Consider the following 17196-nt stretch of genomic DNA (forward strand, 5'->3'; position numbering starts at 1 on the left):
ATTTTCTATAAAAATTTCATTAGATTTGGATTGGTTTACACCATTAAATTCACAAACGTATCACATCTACCATTAAAATTGTCAATTTTGAGACCTTTTGATCACTAGTCAGATGATGTCGCAAAATTATGAAATTTAGTTTCCAAATATTTTTAATAGTGTACATCAAGTTTAACGGAGCCGATCGTCGATTTGGAAGTTGCATCATTGAAAACAACTTGGTAGCACGGAGGCCTCCGTGCTACCGATAGTATACCAGCCTAGCTCTTTGGCTTCATGGAATTTCACGGTGTGCTGCCTGAATTGCATCCTGAAGGCATCCTGAACAGAACGAAAAATGCTGTAGGATGAACTCTGTTGATACAATTTCTGGAGCGGAAAAGATAGAGGAAAAGGTTGGGTAGTTTTGGTTACCAAAGATGAAACCTACGTTGTATCAGCATTGTTTTTAGTCTTGCATATGTTGGGCAGTTCAGTGCAGTATTTTCACTCATTACCATTCTATATAATTGTGTTGCGCCCATATTGGAGCTCTTATGCTACTTAGACTGGTTATTATCAGAACTCAAAAAGTTTCAGTGCTGTATTTTATCTTGCATGTTATTATCATAATTTTGGTTACAAACTTTCCTTAGATTGCTGTTTTGTCATTCCCTAAAATATAATAGCACTCCTATCTTTGTGAATATATGTAGATATCTTTAGTCTTGTTGGTGAATATATGTAGATATCTTTAGTCTTGTTGTTTGACCCGCGTTATAGTAGTTTGCTAAACTAAGAAATGAAGCGTTTGAGTTCTTTGACCCAGCTTTTAAAGGAAAGGAATATGATATGCTTGCTGATATAATGCGCGTTCTTTACTAGATATCTGACATTAACCTTCATTATATTTCATTTGTTGGATAGTTTGTTTTTGATGTAATGATGTGTTTGCTTGTTTATGCCCTCACCAATGTGAGCCACTTGTAGCAATTTGGAGCACTTTCAATTGCAAATCTGAGTCTCAAATACTAAATGCAATGTGCAACAACTTTATATCAGCATAATTTCATGGTCAAAGGATTCACTCTTTGTGTTAGTTTAAAAAAGAGATGATTTCTAGTATCAGTTCAAATAAGAGATTTGGGTTATGTCAAATATTATTTCTAGTATTGTTAGTCTAGTTTCTAGACATATTTCAAAAGTGTCTTCCAAGCCAATTAGCAGTGGTTGTTATGTTTCCCCCCTTAACAAAAGCTTTGCAAGATGAACTCTGAGTAGTATCTCTGCTTTGTACAAAATCATTGAATTATCAGCTCTTAAAATCGATTCTTTGATTCAGTCTTTAAATAGGTCAATTATTTTCTTACAAAAATCAACGAACTGCACTGCTAAATAAACAAAGGGCGCATGCCTATTGTTTAAAATTGCTAATTTTGAAAAACATTAGTTCGCTAGTTAGATGACATTTATATAATTTGGTTCTCAAAAATATCAAATGCTCTAGATCGAATTTGATGGTGTGGATTGTCAATTTGGATGCCCAATCATTGAAAATGAGTGGATAGTATAGGACCTCAAATACTGTAGGAATAGTTCTATCTTAACTCTTTGTATATTTCTATAAGCTTGTCATTGTATTATTCTTGTCATTCTTCATTCACATTTCTGCTTATTGCGCAGGTCTTTGTGGTCTCACATAAAACTATATAGTTTTTGTGCTCAAAACTTGATGTACTATGTAGAGAAGGTTTTTTTTTTTTTTTTTTTTCTGGATAGTGTAATTTCTAAATTAAATTTGTGTATCTTATTTCCCTATGCTGCTCAAAGCTGATATGTGATAGCTGATTAGTACGTCAAATACACCTTTTGCATGGTTTTGAAAGGATCATGTAATTGGATGTTTGATTGGTATCATGGTTGGCTAGTTTCTTCATATAAACCACCAGCAAGATTTTTGTGATAGAATGCAAGAAATTGTTAAAGCTTTATCTATTTATTTATTTACGTATATAGACATCTTACAGGTAGTTGCAGAAACAATTACTGAGATCGGAGATCCCAAAGAAGCCATATGTGAAGCAGTTCAGAAGATGAATATTGATTTGCTGATCCTTGGAAGCCATAGTCGTGGACCCTTAGAAAGGTAGGTATTCCTTTTAGCTATTGATCCTTTTTAATCCTTCTGCCTTTTCTATTTCTTTTGAGTTTGTGACAGTCCACATTGATGAGCATTTCTCTTGTGCTTTATTCTTGGGCGTATTTTCAATTATTTTGCCGTAAACCAGATAAGAAATTTAAATAGTCGGGATTCATTAATTAGGAGTCGGGATTCATTAATTAGGAGGCAATGCTACCTTTACTGAACTTCATGCGTTGTACCTCTAAAATTAATATTGTAACCTAGGGCATAATAACATAACTTTTCTATGTAGATTTAGAACTTGTTTCTTCTTTTAGAAACTAAAGGATATTATTATTTGTTAAAATCAGAACGGCGAAAAATAGATTCAGAAAATAATTTAATGGAGGAAACGAAAAGATAAGAAAAGAACACACCGATATTTACGTGGTTCGGCCAACAGCCTACGTCCACGGGTGAAGACGGAGCAAATACTTTATTAATGTCGAAAAGGCGGAGTACAAAGAAGATCTCTCAAAGACCAAAACTTAATTAGATCGAAAACCGATGAAAGGCGCGTCGTAGAAAAGACCTCAAACCTGATCGACTCTCTTGATCGTACGGACGAAGTTAATATGCCAAGAACACAAGAATCAACCCTCCTTAATTAATTAGCATGGAAATAAGAATACGGCTCCTTTGTATGGAACTCCATGCACGAGGGTTCTCGCTCCAAAAGCCCTAATTAGCGCACGGCTAATTAGCGCGCAGCAGCTTGGCTCTCTCTAATATATGCAACGCTTAATTAGAGATCCGACTTCTCCATCCGTACGGACTACCAACCGCTCTTAATTAATTTGCATAGCTTCTTAATTTTTGTCGCGGCATCATTAACTTGGCCGTAGAATGTATATATAATACATGTCTCCTAACTAGAGTCTAATTCTAATTAAATTAGAATTACACTCCTAATTATAATTCATATATGCCAAATTAAATCTAAATTATATCCAATCCCAAATAGATATAATTACAAATCTAAACCAAATATAACATTATTATTGTTGTTGTTGTTGTTGTTGTTGCTATTGTTGTTTAACTTCAGCTCATTCTTGCAAAAGCACTCTGTCATAGAGATAGGCCAAAGGTCCAAAAGCATTTCCAACATTCAGAAGATGGTGTTTCGAGAAAGAGATGTCTCTCTGTAGAAGTGCCACGAAACGTTGTGTTGAAGGCCAATCTAAACCAATTCCACCTTGTAAGAAGGGCAAAAGAGCATACCCTATTGGGTTGTATTGATGCAAATATATAATACGAGAGATATATCAAATATAGCAACAAATCCTAGTATAGTAAGAATACAAACGGAATTAGATACTATATAATCCTATTCTGTATATAATAGTAATATACAGTTTCCTAATATTGCCCCCTCCATTTTCGGAGCAAGACTGACAGCCTTCTCTCACTGAGCGCTTGAAAAAAGTGCTCAGAATGTCGTCTTTTATGCATTCCCAGAAGGTTTGGCAAAAGCATAGTGGGAATCTGTACAGCCCAGAAGCTCTTTTGCTTGCTGATTGTGAGACTGCCTTTTTGATCTCCTTCAAGAATGGCTTAATCAGCTGAACATTATCAGTAAGGGGCTTATTTCAAAATCATTAAAGATGGAGATAGGATCAACAGATTTTGTTCATGTTCTCTTACTAGGTTTCCATATCAAATGAGATACAGAAGACCTGGTTTTGATAGAATATCCATATGCACATCTACTTCACGTAATCCTTTGCTGAATTTTATTTCAAAATTCTAATATTTACTATGTTACTGAGTCAAGAAAAATTTTTTTTTTAAAAAAATGTGTCAATATTAGTTTACTTGTTACAAAAACTTGTTCTTTTATCCAATTTGCTAATTAGTACCAAATAGCATAAGTTGTACTTTTTCATCATTTATTCAGCAATTTTTGTTCATGTAACAGGTTTTTCCTCGGGAGCGTTAGCAATTACTGTGTGCACAATGCCAAATGCCCTGTGCTCGTTGTGAAGAAACAAAACTAAAATCCAAAATCCCCCTAAACAGGACTCGAGAGAGGTTGGCGAGATCTTGTTGTATCATGCTATGTTTGTTGTAATGGGAGATGTGCGCATACATGCACTGGATTCGACTGAATAAATAATTTGCTGCGATCGTTACCTGCGTGTATATTTGCCGACATGCGACCCTGAAACATCATTGTGAAAGATTTGCTCTTGAAATAAAGTAAGAAAGTTGCAGGATAACCAAACTTTGGCAAGCATGCCGTTGATTGGTGCATGGACCCTAGAATTTGCACGTAGATCTTCAATACGAAAATAAGAGACACTTTGTTTTGTTTTTAGCTTTTCTTTTTATTTCCTCCCCTGTATCTTGACGTTTCCTATTTCTCAGATTAATCCACTTTAAATTCTCTCCCTCTCTAAGGTGTTTGGTACATGTCAGTTCTTAGGTCATGATGTAGCTTCTAATGCTTCTGTAAAGCAATAGTGAAACAAGAGAAAAGAAACAGAGAGAGATAATTGCCCGCGTAATTCACAAAGTTCACCAAAGTCCTTGAGATTTCTCTGTTTTTCTTAGATACTACTACTATGGAGGATTTAATTTTTTTTAAAAAAATTAAGAATTTTAGTAGGGTAGATTTGAGCACTGTAATTTTTGAAGGGTAACTGTTACGTCTGCCAAGTACAGTGGAGGATTAGGAGCAGAAGTAGTAGTCAAGTAATAACAAAAACAGGGTAAATAAAGTGATGGAGTGAAGGCTTAGCTTTTCTGTGGAGATCTCGGACTTGGAGCACAGCGAGATGCAAAGCCTTCTGTGGAGCATAGACCAGGCGAGGAGCGAGGAGTGAAGAAGGCTCGGGGAGAGGGTTGGCGAAGCACAAGGATCTAGGACTTTCTGGCATGCCGACAGGGAGTTTAGGGTGTTCCTTGCGGATTCGGGTTGACGATGAGTGTCCGTTCCATTATCCAAGGAGGCGTAGATTCAAATGGCCAAGGTTGTGGCGGGTGGGCAACAGAAGTCCGGGCTTTGGAAGTCCATCTACTTTGAACTTACCTCATCCTTTTAGGAACTAGATATTTTATTTTCAATGGAATGTAGATGAAATAAAAGGCAGATTGTAACCCCAAAAACAGAATATGAGAAATTTATGATAATTCCATTGCATCTCGTATCTCTTTTCTTCTCTCCTCTTAATCCCCATTCTTCCTCTTATCTTTGCCTTTTTCTATATTCTTCTCTATTTGTCTCTTTTCTCCTCTCATCTGCTTCATTTCTTTTATTCTATCTTCCACGTCAGCGTTACATTCCTAAGCATACTGTGAGCAGTCGACATTGGAACCCATCATCCTCAACGCCGTCCACGTCTCAGCGAGATCTCATCATCGACGGGTTGCGTTGAGTCAGGTATGTAACAATTGGTATCAGAGCAGTCCCATCCTAGGGCAATATAGGGTGTAGTCGTATGTTAACTCCCAACCTCTGGTTGTCGAGTTAAACCGCAAATAAAATTCCTGCGCTGCTTGATCTGATCACGTATTGGATTTGGACAAAAGGAATCACCACAAGATTACCCTGGTCATCGAACCATAGATCAGAGGACACCCCCTCAATCCTCAGGTCTATTAGATCCTTTTTTTTGGCGCAACCTGCCGCTTATAGGATCTGCTATCAGGTAGTCGTCACAGAGCAAAACCGAGATACCGACCACTCATATATATCAAGAAAATAGGCCAAGATTAAGGGTAAGAAGGGTAATAAGTTTAAATTTAATCACAAGGATTATTTGAAAGAAATCAGCACGGCAGAAGGAACGAGATTACGGGATCTCAGTGATTATATCCATTCATTGGAGGAGAAATATCAGAAGTTGGGGGCGGAACATCAATCTAAAATGGAAGAACTTACTCATCAGATAGCAGAGGTACGAGAAATTGGACAAAAGCACTATGATGCATTGCGTGTGGAGGCTACCAGACGGCATGAAGAACTATTAAAGTTGCTACTAGTTCAGCAGTCCACTATCCACATCCAAGGTCGAACAACTTCTCCTGAGGACAAGGTTCCATATGGTATCAAACCGGGAAGCAACAATGTTCCACCCACAATCAAAGAAGATAAAGGCAAAGGCATCCTACCCACACCAAGGAAACAGATAGAAGTAGAAGAGGATCAGACGTCACCCTGGGGCAATAGGAGTTACAATAATCATCAACAATTTCCATATCCACGATTGGATTTTCCCTCATTTGATGGCGATGATCCTAGAAACTGGATCGAGAACTGCGAGCAATATTTTGAATTATACCAAATACCCCAGCACCAATGGTTGAGTATAGCTACTATGCATTTATTTGGTAAGGCGAAAACATGGAAACAAGGATACTTTATCAACAAACAGACTGTGACGCCCCAACTTCCCAGGGGGTCACCCATCCTAGGACTACTGTCCTAGCACGCTTAACTCTCTTAACCTTTTAGGTCTTGCCACCACCCAAAATGCTTAAGCCGGGTTAAGAGTTTAGCCCTATTATATCTCATATATAGGACTATCTGGGGTCTCACAATCTCCCCTCCTTTAAGCCTTGACGTCCTCGTTAGGCTCAGACTCACAAGTACCAGGTGATGTGAGACTCATCTCGCTAGCCCGTCATCCAGACCCTGGCTCAGCCGAGACTCATCTCACACTTCCGGCTGGTAATTGGCTCTGATACCATCTGTGATGCCCCAACTTCCCAGGGGGTCACCCATCCTAGGACTACTCCCGTCCTATCATGCTTAACTCTCTTAACCTCTTGGGTCTTGCCACCTCCCAAAATGCTTAAGCCGGGTTAAGAGTTTAGCCCTATTATATCTCATATATAGGACTATCTGGGGTCTCACACAGACAGTGTCTTGGGATGAATTCACTGAAGCGGTGTGCAGAAGATTTGCTCAAGTAGGGGAGCGTTACTTAATCCGGGAGTTTAGCAATCTGAGGCATACGGGAACGTGCGAAAGATATCAAGAGAGATTTGAGGAGTTGAGGTTCCAACTTCTCTATTACAACCCACACTTAACAGAGGAGTACTTTATCACATGCTATATTAATGGACTCAAAGAGGAACTTATTCCATTCCTTGACATTGCTCATCCGAACACTTTGGAAGAAACCTGTCACGCCCCGCGACCGCTACCAATTTGGCTCGGCCCGGGCACGTCGAACAGACGCCGAACGGACAGGACCTCCCCTGTCCGTCCAAGGCTAACCAACAGATCGTGCATAAGAATTTACCCAGGAATCAATTCATAAATACACGATCAAGAAGCACCACCAGTGCTACAAACAAGAGCAAGATACAAGTACAGAAACACATACAAGTACATAAGAGAGAAGAGGCTATCTATTACATTCATTTGATTTACTACATTTAGATACATCTTTTACATTCTTCCAAAATATAAATACAAGCACTCAACCCTCACCCTATACAACATCTACTCTCAAATACAAAAAGGGGTGACGGCTAATGCAAGAAGGGAGGTAGCTAATGCGACTAGAACGCCGGGCCCTTACCGCGATCCTCACGCTCACCGGGGATGCCCGAACTGGAACCTGTGGTAAAGTGGGGGTGAGAACTAACTTCCTTAGTTCCCAGTGGGTTCGGCCGCCGACTCCGCCGATCTCCCCACTAGGTCCAACGCGCAAGTAGATATACCAAAGAAGATAGATAGATAGGATAGATTAAGGAGAGCTGTAATGACGGAAATTATACTATTACACATGCCAAGCAAAATATGAATGCATTCTAATGATTGGTAAGCAACCTAACGCTGTCATCATGTCCAATTAGGTGAACTATTCACCTCTTCATTAACGCCTCATTTAACTTGTTCCATTTAATCTCATGCTTTACCTGCGAAGGCTCGCCTACACTCACTAGCCATCTGTCGAACTACTAGGGAGAATTCAATGACACTCCGGACCCGAGACCCAGTCTGCGGCCATATAGGCAAGTCCCTGGCGTACCGTAACATCCGGAGTCGAACTAACTTGTTGGTGTCTTCTCATACAAGATTAACGACCGTTGGAGCAGCCAATCCTGCTACTCTGAGGATTACCCTGTCCTCTAGAGTTCAGCATATCATCATATATCATAGGTGTCCGCATACCTAATTAATCTAATTAAGTGTCCCCTTTGGTCGGCTATCGACTTAGATGCATCGTGTCATTGGGTTTACCTATTAACTCAATGCCTGACCGGTCATTGTCATTGTCATTTCTCTACATTAAGACCACACTCAGCGACCCGACATCCTATCTATCCCCATACAAATACTCGATTAGCTATCTGTCTAGCCCTCCAACTCGCCAGTGTATTTTGTCGGGTCGGTCGCGTCGACAGACGCTGAACGACAGAGCCTGTCCGCCTGTCCGCCCAACTCGCTCTAAATACAAGAATTAAGCAATAATAGCAATTGCATATTAAACAAGGTCGGACCGGGGCAAGCAGAAGACGAAGGCCCGGAGTTAAGGCTAAAATAACATACATAACAGATATTGATTCTTTGAACCAAATTCAAGCTAAATATAGATATTAGCATCAATTCATTCCATCATATCTTTTTTACATTAGTCATCCACACAAATACATGGATTGTTACACTTACATACCTAAATCCAACAAAATAAAGTTGATACAATGATAACAAAAAGGAAGAGTAAAATGCATTAAAGTCCGTTGGCCGCAACCTACGAGCTGCAAGCTTTGCCGTCGTCCTTGCCGCCGCCGTTGGCCGCCCGGTGCTAGGACCTGTATGATTAGTGGTGCTGAGAACTACAACAAAGTCCCCCAGGGCGTCGGCATCCGATCCGTCGCAGCGGACATTACCGGAAGGCCACTAGGTCTATGCCAGGCATAAGATTTCCAAGAGAAGAAAGTAACCAGTACTAATGCAACTAAACTATCCTGACAAAAAGAGTCATAGATAAACAATTGCAATATGCCAAAATGGAAATGGATATGCTTCCAATTCATAGACAATTTCGCTCATAACCCAATACTTGCTGTTAACGTTAACCCAAATGCTCACAATCCAAATCCTCTTAAAACGGGGACTCTACGAACCTCCCTAGGACCATGCAATCTTGGCACTTATCGACGCTCCATGGTAACCTAACTCGGAGCGCACCGCTCGAGGGGAGGACCGGTTTCCGCAAGCAAGACGAAAGGTGATGTCGATCGAGATATCCTGCATTACTTTGAGATTCATAGCCATATCAACAAATGCCAATAGCGACGATAAGTCTCTACCTGTCATTTATTTTCGCCTACATTGCAAGGGCCTGTCTCTACCTGCCATTATAGCAAACTAATTTTTCAACGGTCATTGCTCTCAATGCAATTCTTTGCATGGTAATGAACACCGCATTGTTTTGCTAATGTCCAAGTCCATGCTTCTACTACTTCACATCATATTGAGGGTCCAATCACACCTGTTCCGTTTTGTCCTGATCATTCTCTATTGGTCAACTACTTTAGAATTTATAATAATATGATTTAAGTTCCATAACCGAATTTTCCCAGGGCCTCATTGTAAGCTATCTTTCTATCTATGCCTGATGGATATATGTATATGCCTAAAATAGAGAAATAGACATAGAGGGGAATCCAACGATTCCGGCGTGCACCGCCCACCTCATATCAGTCGTGTGAGTGTAGAATATAAGGCCGCCCCGCACTAAACAAAGCCGTTCCGCGCCATAAATTCAAATATGGGCCATAGTTAGGCCTTTTTAAATGAACTATACTCTACTAACATTTTCCGCCAATTATAAACAAGTTGTCGCAACTGTTTTTGGGCACCCTTTGAACGGGTCAGGCGGGACTCCCATATTTGGGTTTCCCACGGGGCGTCATAAGTTGTCCCGAAAAAATCCTAAGGGCAAAACCAAATTCAAGCCTCTAACTCTTGCCATTTTAGGTTTTCGCCAATAAATCGATCGCAACCCTGACCAAAGCAATAGCAATAGGATCATCTAAGAACATCCTAAATAAGGGTTTAGACCTTTGGTACCTAACCTAGGGCCTCTAAACACATCTCACAAGGATTCAACCATCGAACGCCCCTGACCATCATGGTCTCCCCATGGTGCATTGGCTCAAAAAGCTTCTAAAACCTCTAAGAGCACAAAGTGCTAATTACTGTAAGATTAAAACCGCAACCTCTAGAGGAAAAACGCTCACAAAACTTACCTTTCTAGTCCCACACCACCAAAGTCTTCTGTTTAGAGCTCCTAGATACTCTCATGGTTCCATGGGTCCATAGGCTCAAGAGCTCTAAAACCTCTAACAGCACAAAGCTCTACTTCCTTCCAGTTAAACCCAACCAGAGGAAAACCTCACAAAACTACCTTAGTTCCAAGCTCCAGCAAGTTCATTCTTCTGTTGGAGAGCTCCTAGAACCTCCAAGTCTTCCAAATCGCACCTTCTTCTAACCCTATTCTTCTTCTCCTCAAGCCTAGAAGGAACATATGAAGAGAGAAAGTTGAGGAAATGGTTGCAGAAGGAGTGATAATGAGAATGTGCGATAGGGAGGGGCACATATAGTGTTGTAAAAATATGCACATCAACCTCACTTGGTTTCCCTTCAATTGCCCCAGACCTGGCCATTTTCGCCTTCGGGGACGGTCCGCCCGACCAGGGAGCGGTTCCCCGAACGGCGGTTTTCCAGGACCTTAGCCAATTATTTGAGTTTTTCGGCTGCTTGCGCCAGCGAGTGGACTTCTGCCTTCGTCAGGGACGGTCTCTCCGGGACGGTCTCACCCACCTAGGTGACCGGATGCCATCAGGATTTCCGTGACAGGCTACCGTAGCGGACGTCCTCCTTCAAGGACCGGTCGCCGAGACTAAAAACCCTGGGACTTAGCCAATTTCGCAGATTTCTCTCCGGTCCCTTGCTCGTTTTAATGAGCTCCAATTGCACTTAGAGTTCGACTTTAACTGTATCAATTCGCGTTCCGCTCGTTTTGACAGGAACCGCACGACTTACGAGGAGTTGCTATGTACATTCCCACCCCTTAATTATATTCGTCCCGCGAAACCTCTAAGGTTGCAAATTTAATTTTTATATACCTCAAGTTTGGATCCTCGAAGAGATTAGGAAACCTCTCCTCATTCGCTCTGAGCTCTCCACGTCCTTCCCGTCATCGTTGCTCGCACAATGAACTTTAACATACGGATCTCTGCCGTTCCGAGCTTTCGCACTTCGCGGATCTGGTCAACAATATGACCGGAATTCCTCATAATCATATCCTCTGAAGCTCTAACCGTATTCCACCGAGCAGGAATCTTCCGGGTCGTACACATCTATGCGGAATTAGATACCTGAAAACACATGTACTCTCCGCCAACACCGGGTAATGCCAACTTATAGGCCACCGCTCCAACTCCGCTCCAAAATCTCAAAAGTCCCGTATCGGCGGTGCTTCAGTTTCCCCAACATTCCGAACCGCATAACCGCCTCGCGTGCGGCGATATCTTTTTAAAAATACATCAAGTCTCTCTAAACTGCAACTCAATACTTCCGCCGCTTGTCGGCATAACTTTTGTGCTTGATAGCGCCGTACTATAATCTCTTTAGTCGCAGGCGAACTTTCTTCCCGCCTCCTCGCACCACATCCGGCCAAGACTACTTTCTCGCCAATCGCTCCCAGTGATATGCGAGCGATCACCTTCCTCCATACAGGCCTCGAATTGGCGCCATCGACAAAGGACTTGCCTGATAACTAGTATATTCGAACTCCCCATCTGGTAAAATGATGCGTGGACCATCCGCCTTATAACTATAAAAGTCACGCTCGCACGTCCTTCAAGTATTAAATTTCCTTTCCGATTGGCCGTCCTTTGAGGGTGGACTCCTACTAAAGTCAGCCGCGTGCCTAAGTGCCTCCTGCAAACTCTCCAGAAATGAAGGTCAACCTAGGGTCCCCGGTCGATACAATAGATACAGGAACCCCATGAAGTCCACCACATTCCGTCAGATATAGACTTGGCTAATCTATATCGCACCGTCAAGTAGTGTGGATCGTAAAAAATGGCCCCAACACTTTGGTCACAACGCCACTCTACCCATACGCGTCATGTCCACCTTTGAATTAGCAACCGCCCCGTCAATAAGTCCATGCAATTTTTGCCTTCCCCACGGGTATAGGTAGGCTCTGTAATTTCCACCGCTGAACGACGCTCTGCCTTCAACCTGTTGGCTGTTAGGCATTGATGCCACAAACTCCCCCTATATCCCTTTCATCCCGCCACCAATAATGCAATTCAAAATCTTGATACATTTTGTTCCGCCGGAGTGATGCATAATCAGAATTGATTCGGCTTCTTACATAATTCGCCCTCTCGCAGGTCAATCCGTCCTGGCACCACCAACACCTCCTGATATCGTAAATCGTCCGATCGTTTCACTATGTCAATAATCACGACACACCACTTCTCACTTTACCCCCGCACTTTTGAGAACACTCATCTATGCCTGTAATCTTGATTTCTCCACAAGTGGTTGCAACAATAGGGTGCAAGTGTCCCGCCGGCGACCCGGCCGGCGCCCAACTTCTATCAACGCGAATGCATTCTCCTTTCTGCAACGCCGGTGAAGTCTAACTCCCGCCGCCAGAATTTCTGCCCGACTCTGCTTAGAGTATCGGTCTTACGACGTAGCTTCCGTCGTGATAGAAGAATCGTGACGTCATAATCTTTAAGTAATCTAACCACCGCGCTGACGTAAGTTTGTTCCTTATGAGGTAACAAATATTTGAAGACTCTTATGATCGTGTAGATCTTCACAATGTCCCCGTAAAATTATGCCTCCACAATTTTAGCGGTCAATATGAAGCCGCATGCTCAAGGTCGTAGCGTGGGTATTCTTTTTTTTTTTTTTTTTTCATAATTCTTCATTGGCTCGAAGCAACCTATGACTCGGCCGTTTGCATCAACACATCGAGCCGATGTAGTAGCTCCACTATATACGAGACATAACTTTCTCTCCACGGCGTCGCAGAGCAAGCACCGAGTAGACGTCAATACTTGTCTTTATTCTTAAAGCTCCGCTCACACTCGGGCTCCAAACAAACTTCCCCCTTGTGCATAAGGCGGTAATGAGTTGTTATCCTTAAGTCAATCTCTCCACGAACCGCCGTAATAGCCCGCAAGTGCCAGGAAAGACGAACCTCCGCATACACTGTCGGGCGAGGCCAATCCTTAACTGCCTTCAATTCTTTGGGTCCACCGAAATGCCATCTCGGAACCCGCCCGTGGCCCAAGAAAGTAAACCCCGAAAACCCAACTCCGCACTTCTTTAATTTTGCGTAAATCTTCCTTCCGGAGTATATCCAACACGAGCCTTAAATGTTCCTCGTGTTCCTCTTCGGCCCGAGAATACACCAATACGTCGTCAATGAATACCACGACGCACCGGTCCAATAGCGGACGGAAGATTCTATTCATCAAGTCCATGAATGCTGCTGGGGCATTAGTAAGCCCAAACGGCATTACCGTGAACTCATAATGGCCATACCGCGTACGGTACGCCGTTTTGTGCACATCTTTGGGCCGTATCTTCAACTGATGATACCCCGACTGTAGATCAATCTTCGAGTACACTTTTGACCCTTGCAACTGATCGAACAGGTCATCAATTCTTGGCAACGGGTACTTGTTCTTGATCGTCACTTTGTTCAACTCGCGATAATCAACGCAGAGTCGAAGTGTGCCGTCCTTTTTCTTAACAAACAGCACCGGAGCTCCCCACGGGGACACGCTCGGCCGTACGAAGCCCTTGTCGAACGAGTCTTGTAACTGAGCTTTCAACTCTTTCAACTCCACCGGTGCCATTCTGTACGGAGCCTTCGAAATTGGCGCCGCTCCGGGAATCAGGTCAATCACGAACTCGACTTCCTGATCTGGGGGCAATCCCGGTAACTCCGCTGGGAATACATCCGGATACTCCCGCACAACTCGAATATTCTCCAATTCCGAGTACTCTTTTCGAGAGTCTACGATGGTCGCCAAGTAGGCCTTGCAACCGCCTTTGATCATCCTTTTCGCCCTCACCGTCGATACAGTGGCTGCAAAGCGTTTACCTTTGCACGCCCGGTAGGTAAACTCCTCTTGGTTGGGCTCACAGAATGTGACCACCCTTCTTTCACAATCTATAACCGCGTAATACTTGGAGAGCCAATTGATCCCCAAGATTACCTCGAATCCCCACATTTCTTTCAACACTAGAAGGTCGATCGGCATAATCCAATCGCCTATTTGCACTGGGCAGTCCAAATACTGATCGTAAACGTCGATCGAGTGTTCAGGAGTGTTCACCGACCAATACTCCTCGTTATGAGTGATCTCTATATCATGAGCTTGTGCGAATGATGCTAATATGAATGAATGAGATGCACCCGTATCGAATATAGCTTTAGCCCTAGTGCCTCTGATCAGAATAATACCTGCCACGACGTCGTCGGGAACGATGATTGGTGGCTCCTCCACCTGAGTGGCAAAAACCCGCCCACTAGGTGCTCGAGAAGCCTCCGGCTGACGCGACGCCGTCGATCGTCCAGCAGATGTTGCGGGTGGCAGCCCCGCCAACGGTCGCTGCGTGTACTGTACTGAGGCTGATGACGGAGCTGGGGATGCGCCGCCCGGGCACTCTCGACTCATGTGCCCCGGTTGGCCACATTGGTAACACCGCCCCTCCCGCTGTGGGCAGCTGGTGGCTCTATGCTCCCCGCCGCATATCACACATGGGTAGGTAATCTGACCCCGTGTCTGACTCCTACCTCCCCGCCATTGTGATCGTTGTGGTCGCGGGGGTCGCTTAGAACTCGATTGCCCCGCCGACCCACCAGCAGGTCGCTTCTTAGCCTTATCCCTTTCCTTATCCTTCTCAAATGCCTCGCGCTCGTCCCGCGCAATGGCATTTCCGCGCTCCACCCAAAGCGCGCGGTCAAGAACCTCCTCATAGGTCTTCAAGCGGAATGCATGAATGACCTTGAAAATCTCGGGTCGCAACCCGCGCTCAAATACCTCCGCTCGGTCCCTATCACCATGGACCAAGTCCGGCACACAGTTGATCATGTGCGTGAACTCCCTCTCGTACTCCCGTACCGTTCGGCTTCCTTGCCTTAGCTTCCGAAAATCCTCCTTGATTTTCCTTTTGTCGCTCTCGGGGAAATACTCCATGAGTAGCATCTCCCGAAACGCTTCCCAGGAAATATAGGCGTGTCCTAGCGAGCGACTTTTCCTCGCTTGATTCCACCACAGTCGAGCCGACCCATCAAAACAATGAGCCGCCAAATGAACTTTATCCTTCTCGAGGGTGTAGATATCCTCGAATAAGGCCTCCATCGCGGCGAGCCAACTCTCCGTCGTCCACGGATCCTTCACGTCACCGTTGAAGGTCGGAGGGTTGAACCGCTTAAATGCCGTCAGCGCCGCTAACGTGCGCTCCTGCTCGGCCTCAAGCACATCGGAAATGGGGGCCGATGAACCCGATGCCGGCGGAGGAACAGCAGTCACGGGCGCTGCCGCCATTGCAGGAGGTGGCGCTACAGGAGCGGCCGGTGCAGGCGGATCCCTCGGCACAGACGCCGCCGCTGCCTGTTGCGCCATCATCTCGTGGAGCTGCCCGATCCGCTCCCCTTGAAGCCGCATAGCCCCGGCCAAAGTCGCTACCTGGGCTCGCAGCTCACTCACGCCGTCCGACCCCGACTGCTCGGGCTCCTCCCGAGGCTCCGCCGGTGTGGACCTCGTAACTCTCCTCGGTGGTGCCATCGCGTCCTGAAACGCAACGCACACAAATATTAGTGCTCGATGCACGTGACCCTTACACGTGTCACCTAACTACCCAATTAAGCGAAAGCACAAGCCTAATTATCCCTACTCTCGGTGTCGTGTGGTCGGCCGCCCCACAAGGTCCCTTAAGTAGACAACAATTAAGCCTTATGATCCATCTCTACTTCCTTTTAGAGAAGTGTTACAGTTAACCCAATCACTCGCTTTCACATAAACCAAGTCCACGTCAAGCGTTTTTCTAAGTCCTTAGGGTCTCCAAACCTAGGGTTCCTAGGTCATTCCTAGACTTTTGCTTCCAACTTCGTCTCTGATACCATTATATCTGTCACGCCCCAATCCCCGCCAATTTGGTCGGGTTCGGGTCGCGTCGACAGACGCCGAACGGACAGAGCCTCCCCTGTCCGCCCAAGGCTCTAACAATACATATATTAAGCAATTAACAAGAGAATTGCATATATAATACAAGGCTTACTCGAGGGCAAGCAACAACGGAAGCGAAAGCTCTAAGCTAAATACAACACACATGATATTTGATTTCTTTTGAACCAAATTCAAGTAAATAATACTATTACATTCCATTCGACCATCATATCTTTTTACATTTTGTCATCCACCAAATACATGATTGTTTTCACTTTACATACCTAATTCAACAAAATAAAGTTGATACATGTATAACAAAAGGGAATGACTATAAAATGCATAAAGTCCCCGGTGGCAGCTACCTACGGCGCCAAACCCTTGCCTCGGTCCTCCGCCGCCCCGCTCGTGCTAGGACCTGTAGGGTTAGTGGTGTGAGAACTACAACGAAGTTCCCAGTGGGCTCGGCATCCGACCTCGCCGACTTACCCACTAGGTCTATCCAGGCATAAGTATTTCAAAGGAAGAAAAGTAACCATTACTAATGCAACTAATACTATGCCTGCAAGAAAGAGTCAGAAGATAAATAATTTTAATACAAAATGGAAATGCATGCATGCTCCAATCATGATCAAACTTTGGCTCTTACCCAATCTTGCCGGTTAACTCTGTTAACCCCAATGACTCACAACCCAAAATCCCTTAATAACGGGGGACTCGAACCTCCCTAGGGACCGTCAACTGGTGGGACTTTACCACGCCCAGTGGTGACCAACTCCGGAGCGCACCGCTCGAGGGGGAGCGACCTCCCTCAAGCCAAGACGAAAGGTGAGTGTCGATCTAATCCTCAACTCGAGGATTTA

At 44.1% G+C, this 17196-nt stretch overlaps 1 protein-coding gene across 2 annotated transcripts in view; it reads left to right on the forward strand.

Moving 5' to 3' along the window:
* Positions 1 to 4478, forward strand: part of LOC109717468 (universal stress protein A-like protein) — a 54608-nt gene extending 50130 nt beyond the window's left edge. For both annotated transcript variants that reach the window (XM_020243279.1, XM_020243278.1), the window contains exons 3-4: positions 2007 to 2125; positions 4080 to 4478. In XM_020243279.1, the coding sequence (XP_020098868.1) occupies positions 2007 to 2125; positions 4080 to 4158 (198 nt within the window). In that variant the 3' untranslated portion in view covers positions 4159 to 4478. The remainder of the gene's footprint in view (positions 1 to 2006; positions 2126 to 4079) is intronic.

Source organism: Ananas comosus, linkage group 11 (assembly GCF_001540865.1).
Source record: "Ananas comosus cultivar F153 linkage group 11, ASM154086v1, whole genome shotgun sequence".
Lineage (NCBI taxonomy): Eukaryota > Viridiplantae > Streptophyta > Magnoliopsida > Poales > Bromeliaceae > Ananas > Ananas comosus.